The sequence below is a fragment of the Rhinoraja longicauda genome, chromosome 6 (assembly GCF_053455715.1).
Source record: "Rhinoraja longicauda isolate Sanriku21f chromosome 6, sRhiLon1.1, whole genome shotgun sequence".
NCBI classification, from domain to species: domain Eukaryota; kingdom Metazoa; phylum Chordata; class Chondrichthyes; order Rajiformes; family Arhynchobatidae; genus Rhinoraja; species Rhinoraja longicauda.
This window is the reverse complement of record NC_135958.1, coordinates 13,839,223-13,854,258: the sequence shown is the minus strand read 5'-3', so window position 1 is coordinate 13,854,258 and position 15,036 is coordinate 13,839,223. Positions and strand designations below refer to the sequence as shown.

The 15,036-nt window shown below is 44.5% G+C and overlaps 1 protein-coding gene and 1 long non-coding RNA gene across 2 annotated transcripts in view; one reads left to right on the top strand and one right to left on the bottom strand.

Moving 5' to 3' along the window:
• Positions 1-5,740: 5,740 nt before the first annotated feature.
• On the bottom strand, positions 5,741-10,957 carry LOC144594250 (uncharacterized). Its single transcript, XR_013547373.1, has 3 exons — positions 10,803-10,957; positions 8,821-9,087; positions 5,741-6,013 (listed from the first exon to the last, which is right to left on the bottom strand). It is a non-coding gene; the product is annotated as an uncharacterized LOC144594250 (long non-coding RNA).
• fa2h (fatty acid 2-hydroxylase) overlaps positions 8,725-15,036 on the top strand; it is an 85,779-nt gene continuing 79,467 nt past the window's right edge. The window contains exon 1 of the mRNA XM_078400489.1: positions 8,725-9,114. Coding sequence (XP_078256615.1) covers positions 8,749-9,114 — 366 coding nt within the window. The 5' untranslated portion in view covers positions 8,725-8,748. The remainder of the gene's footprint in view (positions 9,115-15,036) is intronic.

Genomic DNA, 15,036 nt, shown 5'->3' with positions numbered 1-15,036 from the left:
GAGCTTTTAAAATAATTTGTCCACCGTTGCCTTTCATTATCCCATGGGTAGTGTCCTCATTGACACACTTACGTATAAAATGCTGCTTGAATCATACATTTACAGAGATGCATCCATGTTATGTGTAAGAGCCAGAAATATAAGCAAGTGTGTTGCAATATGAAAGAGCATGGCACAAGAATTAGTGAGTAATACATTAAGGCATTGAATTGCCCAGAAAATGCCTGGCAGTGAAAATCTTCAGGTATTTCATAATGCTGTGAATTTAAATATCTGCAGAAGTTGTAATTCGATCAAAACTTCAAAACCGAGTTGGCACTAAAAAACAATCAGTTCATCTAATGAGTTAAATATATTTCCGATCAATACGATAACAATGAATCTTGTTTGTAAGACACACCTGCAAAAAAGGCACTGCAAATCTGTCCTTCTGAAGGAATCATGACGAATTGATTATTTATGAATGTGGCTGGCTGGAAATGATTACATTCCAATAATCTCCTGTAGCAATTTAATGAGATACCACAGCTGTTTCATCACTGAAATGTGTGTTTGTTTTTCGAAAATCTCTGGGATGGAGAGCGTCACCATTCCAATACTTGTTCCGATTACACGATGATATTCACACTGAGACAATGAGTAAAATTGAATCACTTAGTGTAAATTATTCAACAATCCACAATTAATTATTTGACATTAATACCTTTATGTAAAGAGATATGATGTCTATTCAATGGGCATTGAAAGGAAAACACAGTGCAGATCTGTCAACTGGACAATACAAGGGGTGAGTTATTGTAAACTATACTCTTCCCCCCCACCCCCCCCCCCCACCCCCCCAAGAAAGTACGGTTAGAACTTATTTTAACAATATAAATATGGCATCAGTGAATCACAAAATGTTAGTGGCGCTCAAGCATTTCTGCAGTGTCACACGACACAAGATTATATAATATAGGCTCATGGAGTCATAGAGCACTGAAACAGGCCCTTCGACCAAGATGCCCCATTTACCCATGTGTGGCCCATTGTCCTTTAAATCTCTCCGATTTAAATGTATTTTAAGTGTTGCTACTGACCCTATCTCAAATGCCTCCTCTGGCAGCTCGTTCCATCTTCATACAATCCTCTGTCTGAAATAGTCACCCCTCAGGTTCCTATGAAATCTTTTCCATCTCACCTAAACCTATGCCTTCAACTTCTCGATTCCCATATACTGTGCATTTGCCCTATCTATACCCCTCAAGATTTTATATACCTCTATTAGATCACCTGGCAAAATTTTCTAAATTTTCTGTGCACCCTTTCCCGCTTAATGGCATCTTTCTCATCGCATGGCATCTGTGTGTGTTAAATATGTTTAAACATAAATAACTAGATCCCAATTCATACCAGAAATCATTGTTTAACCTTGTAGCCATGACCCAAAGAACATGGCAGCCAACAATCTAATTTAGCTTAGTTTTGAGATACAGCGTAGAAACCAGATCACTGGGGGAAAACCCACGTGGCCACAGCGAGAATGTACAAACTCCATACGGACAGCACCGTACTCAGAATTGAACCCAGGTTTCTGGACGGCAGCAACTCTACCGCTATGCAACAGTGCCGCCAATGTAAACAGAGCAGCCAATATGTACATTATATCTCAGAAGTGCTGAAACAAGGAACTGCAGCTGCCGGTTAATACACAAAAGGACACAGAGTGTCGGTGTAACTCTGTTGGTCAGATAGCATCGCTGGAGAATGTGGATAAATGACATTTTGGGTTGAGACCCTTCTACAGATTAAATATCCCAGACATACTACTGGGGTAATCGCCAAATTGATTTGAGTGACAATAATCATGTGTCTATATTTGTGTCATGTTGGCTGAACAATAAATGTTCATCGTATGGGCATAGGAAATATGGTATAAATGTAAATTGTCCCCGGTGTGTGTCGGATAGTGTTAATGTGCAGGGTATTGCTGGTCGGTGCCGTGTGCTGTATCTCTAAACTAAACTAAACTAAACTAGAAGGCATAACTGCAAGGTGAGAGGGGGAAAGTTTAATGAAGATATAAGGGGCAAGTTTTTTTTTACACAGAGAATGGCGGGAACACATTGCCAGAGGTGGTGGTGGAGGCAGATACGATAGTGGCATTAAAGAGGCTTTTTAGATAGCACATGGAAGTGCTGGGAATAGAGGGATATGTGCAGGCAGATGACATTAGTTGAACTAGATATCATGTTCAGCATGAACATTGTGGGCTGTTCCTATGCTGTACTGTTCAGTGTACCCTATGTTTCCTGTACCGCCCCAGTCATCAATCTGTGAATATGTGGAATTCTTTTGGTGGTAAATCTGTGGAATTCTGTGGAGGCCAAGGCTGAGGATCTTTTTAATGCAGATATAGATAGATTCTTCATTAGTAGGGGTGTCAGAGGTTAAGGGGAGAAGGGAGAAGGGAGAAGAATGGGGTTAGGAGGGAGAGATAGATCAGCCATGACTGAATGGTGGAATAGACTTGATGGGCCGAATGGCCTAATTCTGCTCCTATCACTTATGAACTCATGATCTAATGATCACCATCTGTTTTAATCCAACTTCCCCTCCTGTTTCCATCCACTGACATCACACCCACAGGCTTCTTCCCTCTCCACCCCTCTTCTGGTTCCACCTACCATTCACCTCTCCTCTAATGGATCCCATTATCACCCTCCCTATTTATCAGATTCCAACAGCCTTTGTGTTCCTGATTTTCACCTTCCAGCAGTTGTCTCCACCTTCACACTCCTCTCCCCTCACCTGTCTCCATTTCCCTTCCTATTTCTCCCCTTTCTCTTCTCTTCTACCTGTCTCCATCCATCATCTCCTGCCTCTTCCTTCCAATTCCACCCCTTTTCCTCAACTACTGTGCTCCATTTGCCTAAGATTTCGGTATTCACCGTATTAATGCTTTTTGTTAAACATCCATTTTTTTCTATTTTTCTCCTTTCTTAATAGTGAGATAACATTTGCTACCTTCGAATCCGAGGGAAGTCTAGAATCGGCTGAATTCAAATATTGGTACAATCTGCATACGTTCCTAGTTTTGGCAACTTTAGAAGCCTCTCCTTTGATTTAATACTGTCTTTAACTTTTCAATTCATGGACGACTTTTCTTTGAACTCAATCTTCTATTTTTTACTCTCACATTTTAAAATTTAATTTCGCAATCTAGTTACCTTGTTATCTTCGGCCTTCGTAATTTGCTTTAATCATATTCAAGATTCTGGTTTCAGGTACAGGAAAAACCACCAGCTATTCTTTCCATAGTGCTGCAGGCTTCTTTAAACTTGCCGAAGAGGCAGATGTAGCCTGAATATGAATGTCTCATCTAACAGGCATTGGAAAAGAAAGTCAGCCTTGTTTTAGAGCACATGGTATTGGGGGTAGGGTGTTGACATGGATCGAGAATTGGTTGGCAGACAGGAAGCAAAGAGTAGGAGTAAACGGGTCATTTCAGAATGGCAGGCAGTGGTGAGTGGAGTGCCGCAAGGCTCGGTGTTGGGGCCGCAACTATTCACCATATATATTAATGATTTGGATGAAGGAATTAGAAGTAACACTAGCAAGTTTGCGGATGACACAAAGCTGGGTGGCAGTGTGAATTGCAAAGAGGATGTTAGGAGGATGCAGGATGACCTGAACAGGTTGAGTGAGTGGGCAGATGCATGGCAGATGCAATATAATATAGATAAATGTGAGATTATCTACTTTGGCGGCAAAAACAAGGAGGCAGATTATTATCTCAATGGTGTCAGGATAGTTAAGGGGGAAGTGCAGCGAGACCTGGGTGTCCTTGTACACCAGTCACTGAAAGTTGGCATGCAGGCACAGCAGGCAGTGAAGAAAGCTAATAGCATTTTGGCCTTCATAACGAGAGGATTTCAGTATAGGAGTAAAGAGGTTCTTCTGCAGTTGTATATGGCCCTGGTAAGACCATATCTGGACTATTGTGTACAGTTTTGGTCTCCTAATTTGAGGAAGGGCATCCTTGTAATTGAGGCAGTGCAGCGTAGGTTCACGAGATTGATCCCTGGGATGGCGGGACTGTCATATGAGGAAAGATTGAAAAGACTAGGCTTGTATTCACTGGAGTTTAGAAGGATGAGAGGGGATCTTATAGAGACATATAAAATTATAAAAGGACTGGACAAGCTAGATGCATGGAAAATGTTCCCAATGTTGGGGGAGTCCAGAACCAGGGGCCACAGTCTTAGAATAAAGGGGAGGCCATTTAAAACTGACGTGAGAAGGAACCTTTTCACCCAGAGTTGTGAATTTGTGGAATTCTCTGCCACGGAGGGCAGTGGAGGCCAAATCACTGGATGAATTTAAGAGAGAGTTAGATAGAGCTCTGGGGGCTAGTGGAATCAAGGGATATGGGGAGAAGGCAGGCACGGGTTATTGATTGTGGATGATCAGCTATGATCACAATGAATGGCGGTGCTGGCTCGAAGGACCTCCTCCTGCACCTGGAATAGTCTCCGCCTGCACCTATTTTCTATGTTTCTATGTTTGCATTTGCTGCATCCAGAAAATGATATCTTAGAAGATAGACACAAAAAGCTGGAGTAACTCAGCATCTCTGGAACGAAGGAATGGATGATGTTTCGGGTTGAGACCCTTCTTCAGACCTGCACCAGAGAAATATCCTTGCAGTATCTGTCCAGTGAAACTGGTCAGAAACTATGTTTCATTGAGTGAGTAAAGGTCTAACCTACGTTTATCACAAAATGCCCCATTCATCGTGAACCTAGCAAACATTCATCCAATGCTTCTGAGATTCTGTTCTATTTAAGTCAATAGAACTGAATGGAACTGAATTTTGGAAAAGGATTGCCAGTATAATACACCAAATGGCAGTATATTACACCTATATATTGTAATATATGTAGGTGTAAAATATATTACATTATATATAATATATAATAGGTATATGTTATATCCATATGTAATACACACACACACATGCGTGTGTATTACATTATATATATATATATATACATGTAATATGCCATTTTATGTAATATGCCATAATATATATATATGCCACCAAGAATGAAATGTCACCCTGTCTTCTTTACTGGTGCTGCCTACTTCTCTGGAGTGTAATTTGAACCTTTGAATTCAGAGGGGAGAAGGCTACAGAGTCAGAACTTACATAGAATGTAAGAACATGTTGTAGGTACATCCCAAATAACCCCTCAAGCCTGCTCCACCCTTCATTAAGATCATGGCTGATTTGATTGTTGTCCTCAACTCTATTGACCCTTTGTAGCCCTGTAGTCCAAGCATATCTATTGAACATATTTAATGACTCAACATTCACAACTCTTTGGGGCAGAGAATTCCAAAGATTCATAAACCTCTGAGAAACAAAATGTCACCTTATCTCAGTCTTAAATTGATGTCTCTTTATCCTGAGGCTAAGCCCATCTTCCTGCACCAGAGAGATATCCTCACAATATCTATCCAGTGAAACTGTTCAGAAACTATGTTTCATTGAGTGAGTAGAGGTCCAACCTACTTTTATCACAAAACGTCCCATTCATCGTGAACCTAGCAAACTTTCTCTGTACTGCCTCCAAGGCAAATATATCCTGCTTAAATAGAGATAAATGGTAAATGTTTAACAATTAATACTGATAGAAGGTAAATACCACAAGTTCCTTTCACAACACATTGTATTTATTGAATGTAATTTTACTCATTAAAATATACAAGGTGTTGATCTTGTAAATTGATTTCATTAAATCCAACACGTTTGTGAATTATTTGCAAAAATAAATAAATGGGTGGCACAATGGTGCAGCAGCCAGCCGAGATGCTGCCTCACATCTCCAGCAACCCAGATTCAGTTCCGACCTCCGATGTTCTCTGCATGGAGATTTCCTGCTTTGCTTATGACCATGTGGGTTTCCTCTGGGTGCTCCAGCTTCCTCCCACATCCCATAAAGATGTAGGTTGGTAGATTATTTGATCTCTGTAAAATACCCCAGGTAAAATAGAATGGGATTAGTGTAGGTTTAGAGTAGAGGGCCCGATTTTATCTTCTCCCCAAAATCCACAAACAGAACTGTCCTGGCAGACCCATTGTTTCTGCCTGTTCATGTCCCTCCAAATTAATTTCCACCTACCTCGACTCTATCCTATCCCCACTGGTCCAATCCCTCCCTACCTTTGTCCAAGACACCTCACATGCTCTCCGTCTCCTCAATAACTTCTGTTTTCCAGGCCCCCACTCCCTCATCTTTACTATGGATGTCCAGTCACTCTACACCTCCATCTCCCACCAGGAGGGTCTTAAAGCCCTCCGTTTCTTCCTTGACCGCAGAACCAGCCAATTTCCATCCATCAATACTCTCCTCTGCCTAGCAGAACTGGTCCTTACCTTCAACAACTTCTTCTTCGACTCCTCCCACTTCCTCCAAATCCAAAGCGTAGCTATGGGCACTCGCATGGGCCCGCCTATTGCCTGCCTATTTGTAGGGTTCGACGAGCAATTCCTGTTTCAGACATACACTGGCCCTATCCCCAAACTCCATCTCCGCTGCTTTGATGACTGCTTTGGTGCTACCTCCTGCACCCATGCAGAACTCACTGACTTCATCAATTTTACCACTAATTTCCATCCTGCTCTTAAATATACTTGGACCATCTCCGACATCTCCCTACCGTTTCTGGATCTCACCATCTCCATCACAGGAGACAGACTTGTGACCGACATCTACCACAAACCTACTGACTCACATAGCTATCTTGACTACACTTCTTCCCACCCTGTTTCGTGTAAAAACTATATCCCCGAGTTCCAATTCCTCAATCTACGCTGCATCTGCGCCCAGGATGAGGTGTTCCATACAAGGGCATCGGAGATGGCCTCATTCTTTAGGAAACAGGGGTTCCCCTCTTCCATTACAGATGGGGCTCTCACTAGGGTCTCCGCAATATCCCGCAGCTTCGCTCTTGCTCCCCCTGCCCCTCTTCGTAACAAGGACAGAGTCCCCCTTGTCCTCACCTTCCACCCCTTCAGCCGTTGCATACAACATATTATCCTCCAACATTTCTGCCACCTCCAACGGGATCCCACTACTGGCCACATCTTCACCCCTTTCTGCTTTCCGCAGAGACCATTCCCTCCGAAACTCCCTGGACCACTCGTCCCTTCCCACCCAAACAAACCCCGACCCAGGTACTTTCCCCTGCAACCGCAGGAGATTCAATACCTGTCCCTTTACCTCCCCCGTCGACTCCATCCAAGGACCCAAACAGTCTTTCCAGGTGAGGCAGAGGTTCACCTGCACCTCCTCCAACCTCATCTACTGTATCCACTCTTTCAGGTGTCAACTTCTCTACATCGGCGAGACCAAGCGCAGGCTCGGCGATCGTTTCGCTGAACACCTCCATTACCAGAGTGAGGCCCAGCGCAAATTGGAGGAACAGCACCTCATATTTTGCGTGGGTAGTTTACACCCCAGCGGTATGAACATTGACTTCTCTAACTTCAGATAGTCCCTGCTTTCCCTCTCTTTCCCCTCCTCCTCCCAGTTCTCCCACCAGTCTTCCTGTCTCCAACTACATCATATCTTTGCCCTGCCCCCTCCCCTGACATCAGTCTGAAGAAGGGTCTCAACCCGAAATGTCACCCATTCCTTTTCTCCAGAGATGCTGCCTGACTCGCTGAGTTACTCCAGCATTTTGTGTCAACCCAAGAAATTGCAGATGCAGGTTTAGACCAAAGATAGACACAAAGTGCTTGAGTAACTCAGTGGGTCAGGCAGCATCTCTAGAGAAAAAGGATGGGTGATATTTCGGGTCTGAACCCTTCTTCGGGCTGGCAGTCTGAAGAAGGGGTTCCCACCCAACACATCACCCATCCTTTCTTTCCAAAGATGCTACCTGAGCCACTGAGTTACTTCAGCACTTTGTGTCTACTGGACACTTGCACATGGTCTCAGTGGGCTATTTTAGACTGAGACTGAGAGTCAGGGGAGAGGGAGTCTTGAGCGATATGGAGGGGTAAGGTGTGAAAACGACAGAGCTCGGTTTCTTGTCCCAACATTTAGTCTATGGCGACTGGAAATTCTGGAGGCATCTGTGTGCAAGGGAGGATAGGACGGATGTTGGGTGCTGAAGTTGGGGGCATGTTGCCCAGGGTTGGTGCTGAAGTTTGGGGCATGTTGCCCAGGGTTGGTGCTGGAGTTGGGGGCATGTTGCCCAGGGTTGGTGCTGGAGTTGGGGGCATGTTGCCCAGGGTTGGTACTGAAGTTGGGGGCATGTTGCCCAGGGTTGGTACTGAAGTTGGGGGCAAGTAGCCCAGGGTTGGTGCTGAAGTTTGGGGCATGTTGCCCAGGGTTGGTTCTGGAGTTGGGGGCATGTTGCCCAGGGTTGGTACTGAAGTTGGGGGCATGTAGCCCAGGGTTGGTGCTGAAGTTGGGGGCATGTTGCCCAGGGTTGGTACTGAAGTTGGGGGCATGTAGCCCAGGGTTGGTGCTGAAGTTGGGGGCATGTTGCCCAGGGTTGGTGCTGGAGTTGGGGGCATGTAGCCCAGGGTTGATGTTGTTGCGGGGCAGGGTGGGGGGGGTCAATGTGTCGGGGGCACGCTTTGGGCGGGTTCCCGCGGTGGGGAGGCGGGCCGGCCCGAGTCAGGTGCATGTCGGCGTCACAGGCTCATTACAGCGAGGCAGTAGCAGTAATAGTAGTAGCAGCGGCAGTGGAATGCGAGCGGGTGAGGTGAGTGCGGGGCCAGAGCACAGGTCGGCGGGCAGCAGCATCGGACAACACACACACCTCGCCCACATGGAGAAGCGCTACTTCAGCATGGCCGAGGTGCAGCAGCACGCCACGGCCGAATCCTGCTGGATCGTCCACGAAAGCCGGGTGTACGACGTGTCCGCCTTCATCCCGAGGCACCCGGGCGGGCAGCAGCTGCTCGTTCAGCGGGCGGGCAGGGACGTGAGCCGGGACATGGAGGGGCCACCGCACCGCCACAGCACCAACGCCCGCCGCTGGCTGCAGCAATACTACATCGGGGAGCTGAAGCGTGAGGAAGAAGAGCTGGAACAATTCAGCCAGAAACAGAAGGTAAGGGATTTGTATATATATTTTTTAGAAAAGGATAAAAAACAGTTATGAGGTCCACTATGAATATTGTCACTAATATTCCCCATTCCTCCCCAACCCCATTCCTTCTACACAATGTTATCTTTCTGAGGGAATGACATCTTTCCGAGGTCGGATTGACTATTTCAAAGATATTAACTCGCTCCCTTCCACTTCTGTCTTCGCGCCACAAAGTAACGCAAGTATGGATTAGAAAGTAGCAAAAAGTAAACACTCCATGTGGAGCAGCGTTGGTGGTGACTGCAGAGAGACGTGTTAACACTGGCACAGCTGGGGTGTGTGTACCTGTGTGTGTACCTGTGTGTGTGTGTGTGTGTGTGTACCTGTGTGTGTGTGTGTACCTGTGTGTGTGTGTGTGTGTGTGTGTGTGTACGTGTGTGTGTGTGTGTACCTGTGTGTGTACGTGTGTACCTGTGTCTGTGTGTGTAGCTGTGTGTGTGTGTAGCTGTGTGTGTGTGTAGCTGTGTGTGTGTGTACCTGTGTGTGTGTGTACCTGTGTGTGTGTGTACCTATGTGTGTGTGTACCTGTGTGTGTGTACCTGTGTGTGTGTGTAGAGGTCTACCGGGGGAAGAACGCAACTGAAGTAGTGCACTTCTGTAAACAACATACATGGAAGTTCTAGTTGTTCTTTTGTAACCTTTCGAGACCGTCAGCGTGTTATTTCTTTTTTTGTTGTTGTTGTTCGAATAAAAAAAAACCCGCACCTGCTACAGAGTACCTGGAATGGGACGGGTCCAGGCTACGTGTGGGGAAAATAGACGAGAGAGCAAGCTTTCCTGAGCTCTCGATCAATGCAGATGTTTAAAACCCAAATGAAGTGGGCGAGCGAGTTTTGATTTGAATTTTCAGACCGAAAGTATCTCGTCAAGGGGAATAAAAACTTAAGCATGTCATACAGAGAAAAGGGGAAATTGGATTTTTTTTTAAAAAGCAGCAGCAAACCGGGCTGCATGACATAGCCATGCTCTGGGATGAGTGGATATGCACTTGTTCAGGCTGTGGAGAAACAGGTGCAGTAAAAAAAAACAACTGCTTTTTTATGAAAGGGCGTTGACCGGTACAACTAAACCGGTTCAGCAAGTACGTGGTGGGGCCCACGGCTCACATTTAGTTTCCCCTCCCTTTCCTTGTCCCCGTCAAGTTTTTTTTAAAGGGGAGGGAGAGAGAGGATAAGAGAAGAGAAATTTAAAGCATTTTATAATTGCCGTGTCGGAATCGGCGGTATCGAAATTCCAAAGGATCTGGTCACAGAATTATAACTATAAGGAATTGGAGTCAAGGGCGTGGGCTACTGCTAGTTTGATTAAATGTATCTTGGTCTTGAAGTGTCGCTGTGTTACACTTGAGCTGTTTGCAAGTCTAGGTGCGAGAAATTGATTCCCAGTACTTGCGTTGGTATCTCCCGCCTTAGTTCGTTATACTTTTATTGTAGAGCGAATTTTAACACGGGGGCGCTGTATAATTTTACGGCCCTTTGATATAGTTAGACTAACGCTTTGTGGATTTTCCCAAATTGATTAAAACTAATAAGAATTGAATGTGTAGGTTATTTTATAAAACTTTTATGGGTACCACATTCTTGCTAAATTTGCAAGTATTGTAACATTTTTCCTTGAGTATCCAATTCCAAACTTTATAGTTAACTTACTTTTTTTTCAGGCAGAGCATTGAAAATTGCCAGGTGTGTAGTAGGAAAGAAAACTGCAGATGCTGGTTTAAATCGAAAGTAGACACAAAATGCTGGAGTAACTCAGCAGGTCAGGCAGCATCTGGAGAGAAGGAATGGGTGACGTTTCGGGTTGAGACCCTTCTTCAGACTGATGTCAGGGGAGGGGGCGGGACAGAGATGGGATGTAGAAAATTGCCAACGCGATTGCTATTTTAAGTGTTTTTCTTTTCGGACTTTGGTTATTGACACTCTGTTACTGGTTATTGACACTCTGTTTCTCATTTATTCCACGCATTATTTACCGTTTTTGATCACCCCTATCGAATCTGTTCCGCCAATGTTCAGGAGAAAATAATGCCAGCTTCTCTATTCGGTCCACAACTTATCCTCGGAGCATTTTATTAACTTAATTCTGTGTTCCATCTGAGGCCTTGTCATGCTTTTTTCTCCAGGTGAATTGAACCCCGTTTCACCAGCTGGTTGAAGGCGCGGTTGACCGACAGAAGTTGCTTAGCGTCAATTAAAGCAACAGTCAAACTGGTGGAATGTGTTTGACGGCAACTTCCATCCTTTCTTTCCCAATCCTTTACTGGTATTGCTAAGGAAGTTGCCTATTTTTAAAAAATTTTAGTAACACCAATCCTTGAACGTGGCAGAACTTTAGCGTAAATCCAGGATTCTCCAGGCTCCTGCTTTTTAAAATGAGGTTAAATTCAGGTGATATACGGCATCTCCTCATTGTTTCTATTGAAATTGTTGCACTACTCTGCCACAGATTTCTTCTGCATGATCGCCCAATTTAGTAGTCACATGAAACCCGCTTGAAGTAGTTGCTCTCCTTGCAACTGATACCTTTTGATGTGTGTGTGCGCGTACAAGGAATGATTCAGTTCAAACCCAGAAATCACTGCTGGCAGTGGGCCAAGCTATAAAATGTACACTTAGACCAGCAGAAATAAAAGACAGGTTGTTTTAATATAGAATGGAATGCAGAAACTAGTCAGCAGCTCATCTGATGGGGACGAATTGACGTTTCAAATTGGTGACTTGTGAAAACTCATTGTTTCTGATCATTGCCCTATAACATAAACTCTTTATCCACAGATGCTGCCTGACCTGCTGAATATTTTTGTATTCTCAAATCTGGGTGTTTATTTTGCAGCCTTAATTCGTTTTAAGGAGGCAGTATTAAGTATTGAAATCAGGGTGGCATAGCGGCAGAGATGCTGCCTTTCAGTGCCAGGGACCCGGGTTTGACCCTGACTGCGGATGCTGTCTGTACAGAGTGTGTGCGTTCTCTCCGTGACCTGCGTGGGTTTTCTCTGGGAGCTCGGGTTTCATACCACGCTCAAATGTATAGATTTGTAGGTTAATTGGCTTGGTATAATCATAAATTGTCCTTAGTGTGTTTGGGATAGTTAGTATGTAGGGACTGTTGGTCGGTGTGGACTCGGTGGGCCAAAGGGCCTGTTTCCACGCTGTATCTCTAAACTAATACAAAAGACATTGGGGCAAGTTGCCATGAAAAGCTCACTGGTCCATGTGGTGAAAGCTGGTGGATTGACGATAGTAATTTGGTGACCAGTTGCTGCTTTGTGTAATGGAAGCATGTTCTCCATTAATATTTTTTTGCTTTGCAACACTAGCCTCAAAATACTGAATTTGTAACTAAATTCCACAATAAGGATAAGATGTGCAACATACCTACTCGCTCCTGCTAATGTAGAAACAAGGAACTGCAGATGTGGTTTACAAAGAATGACACCAAGTGCTGGAGTAACGTAGCAGGTCAGGCAGCATCTCTGGAGAACATGGATGGGCGGCACGGTAGCGCAGCGGTAGAGTTGCTGCTTTACAGCGAATGCAGCGCCGGAGACTCAGGTTCGATCCTGACTACGGGTGCTGCACTGTAAGGAGTTTGTACGTTCTCCCCGTGACCTGCGTGGGTTTTCTCCGAGATCTTCGGTTTCCTCCCACACTCCAAAGACGTACAGGTATGTAGGTTAATTGGCTGGGTAGATGTTAAAAAAAAAATTGTCCCTAGTGGGTGTAGGATAGTGTTAATGGGGATCACTGGGCGGCACGGACTTGGAGGGCCGAAAAGGCCTGTTTCCGGCTGTATATATATGATATGATGATATGAGACACTTTAGGTCGGGACCCTTCTTCAGACTGAGGTTTAGATTCGACAGTCTGAAGAAGAGTCCCGACCCAAAACATCACCACTCCATGATCTCTGGGGATGCTGCCTGACCCATTGAGTTACACCAGCACTTTGTGTCCTTCTTCACTACTGCTAATGGCTGTGCCACATATAACATATAACATATAACATATAACAACTACAGCATGGAAACAGGCCTGTCCGGCCCTACCAGTCCACGCCGACCATTCTCCCTGACCTAGTCTCATCTACCTGCACTCAGACCATAACCCTCCAATCCCCTCCTATCCATATACCTATCCAATTTACTCTTAAATAATAAAATCGAGCCAGCCTCCACCACTTCCACCGGAAGCCCATTCCATACAGCCACAACCCTCTGAGTAAAGAAGTTCCCCCTCATGTTACCCCTAAACCTTTGTCCCTCAATTCTGAAGCTATGTCCCCTTGTTGGAATCTTCCCCACTCTCAAAGGGAAAAGCCTACCCACGTCAACTCTGTCCGTCCCTCTCAAAATTTTAAAAACCTCTATCAAGTCCCCCCTCAACCTTCTACGCTCCAAAGAATAAAGACCCAACCTGTTCAACCTCTCTCTGTAGCCTAAGTGCTGAAACCCAGGCAACATTCTAGTAAATCTCCTCTGTACCCTCTCCATTTTGTCGACATCCTTCCTATAATTTGGCGACCAGAACTGCACACCATACTCCAGATTTGGCCTCACCAATGCCCTGTACAATTTCAACATTACATCCCAACTTCTATACTCGATGCTCTGATTTATAAAGGCAAGCATACCAAACGCCTTCTTCACCACCCTATCCACATGAGATTCCACCTTCAGGGAACAATGCACAGTTATTCCCAGATCCCTCTGTTCCACTGCATTCCTCAATTCCCTACCATTTACCCTGTACGTCCTATTTTGATTTGTCCTACCAAAATGCAGCACCTCACACTTATCAGCATTAAACTCCATCTGCCATCTTTCAGCCCACCCTTCCAAAAGGCCCAAGTCTCTCTGTAGACTTTGAAAATCTACCTCACTATCAACTACTCCACCTATCTTAGTATCATCTGCATATTTACTAATCCAATTTGCCACACCATCATCCAGATCATTAATGTAAATGACAAACAACAGTGGACCCAACACAGATCCTTGGGGCACTCCACTAGACACTGGCCTCCAACCTGACATACAATTGTCAACCGTTACCCTCTGGTATCTCCCATTCAGCCATTGTTGAATCCATCTTGCAACCTCACTATTAATACCCAATGATTTAACCTTCTTAATCAACCTTCCATGTGGAACCTTGTCAAATGCCTTACTGAAGTCCATATAGACAACATCCACAGCCTTGCCCTTATCAATTTCCCTGGTAACCTCTTCAAAAAATTCAAGAAGATTAGTCAAACATGACCTTCCAGGCACAAATCCATGTTGACTGTTTCTAATCAGGCCTTGATTATCCAAATAATTATATATATTGTCCCTAAGTATCTTTTCCATTAATTTTCCCACCACAGACGTCAAACTAATAGGTCTATAATTGCTAGGTTTACTTTTAGAACCTTTTTTAAACAAAGGCACAACATGCGCAATGCGCCAATCTTCCGGCACCATCCCTGTTTCTAATGACGTTTGAAATATTTCCGTCATAGCCCCTGCTATTTCTGCACTAACTTCCCTCAATGTCCTAGGGAATATCCTATCAGGACCTGGAGACTTATCCACTTTTATATTCTTCAAAAGTGTCCGTACCTCCTCTTCTTTAATCCTCCTAATTTCCATCACTACTCTACTTGTTTCGCTTACCTCACATAATTCAATATCCTTCTCCTCGGTAAATACCGAAGAAAAGAAATTGTTTAATATCTCCCCCATTTCTTCCGGCTCAGCACATAGCTGTCCACTCTGACTCTCTAATGGACCAATTTTATCCCTCACTATCCTTTTGCTATTGACATATCTGTAGAACCCCTTGGGGTTTACTTTTACATTACTTGCCAAAGCAGCCTCATATCTTTTTTTCGCTTTTCTAATTT